General features: G+C 53.6%; 1 protein-coding gene across 2 annotated transcripts in view; it reads right to left on the reverse strand.

Moving 5' to 3' along the window:
• Nucleotides 1–997, reverse strand: part of SCYL3 (SCY1 like pseudokinase 3) — a 16,416-nt gene that overhangs the window by 12,105 nt on the left and 3,314 nt on the right. For both annotated transcript variants that reach the window (XM_018079074.2, XM_008933902.4), the window contains exon 2: nt 500–775. In XM_018079074.2, the coding sequence (XP_017934563.1) occupies nt 500–664 (165 nt within the window). In that variant the 5' untranslated portion in view covers nt 665–775. The remainder of the gene's footprint in view (nt 1–499; nt 776–997) is intronic.

Here is a 997-nt window from a genome sequence, read left to right on the forward strand (position 1 = left end):
CCACCCTCTTAGGAAGGAATTTCTTCCCGGTATCTAATCTAACCCTGCCCTCTGTCAGTTTAAAGCCATTCCCTTGTCCTGTCACTACAGGCCCTTGTAAATAGTTTCTTTTTATCTTTCTTGTCAGTTCCCTTCAGTTACTGGAAGGAAAAAGTCTTACACAGAATAAAAGAAAGTCTCAGTCATAATAAAAATGGTATTTTGGGTGGATCCACCCAAGAAAGACCCTCTGACTTACATCTGCAGGAAGAGACCAGCCCTCTGCCAAGGCAGGCAGGTACTGCTGTGTGGCCATTGCTTCCCACACTGCTGGCATCGCACAGCACACCATGAGCTCTGCAGCTGCCAACCCCTCCTGCCCCCCTGCACTGCCACGGTCAGCTCCCACCTCTTCTCCCGCCCTCCCGCCCCAAGGTCTGACCCCTGCACACCAATTCCCACCCTCCCAATAAAAGGGAGGGACAGCTGTGACAAGTCTGTCCCAGGCAGGCTCCAGTACCTTGGCAGCTTTATTAACCTTATCTTCGTTCTCCCGCTTGTACACGAACACGGAGGCGCGTCTGCCATCCTGCAGCACGGCCGGGCAGACGGTGTGTCCCGTGGGCAGCGTGAACGGCGGCTCCTCCAGAGTGTAGCTCTTCAGAGCGCTGTTCTCCGAGCCCATCCCTTGCACAGGTTCCCTCCTGACCACCAACAGGCCTTTGGGGGAAGGAGGACCTTTTTCAGACAGATTCAGTTCCGGCGGGCGCTGTCCAGTTCACCTCCAGAGCATTTTCTGCAAAACATGGAACAGCCATGAAGGACCTCCTCCGACTTCAGCTTAAGGGCAAGAATAAAATCACCAATGTTTACTTTGAAAAGGAAACCAAATGTCCACAGAAGGGTTCAGATCAGCAGGTGAGCAGCTCTCAGCTCTGGGGCTTGGACTGTGCTGGCACCTGTGCCAGCATCACCACCAGCTCTGACACACAGTGCAGCATCCACAACTGATTCCTGA

Source organism: Manacus vitellinus, unplaced genomic scaffold (assembly GCF_001715985.3).
Source record: "Manacus vitellinus isolate BGI_N305 unplaced genomic scaffold, ASM171598v3 scaffold_44_pilon, whole genome shotgun sequence".
NCBI lineage: Eukaryota > Metazoa > Chordata > Aves > Passeriformes > Pipridae > Manacus > Manacus vitellinus.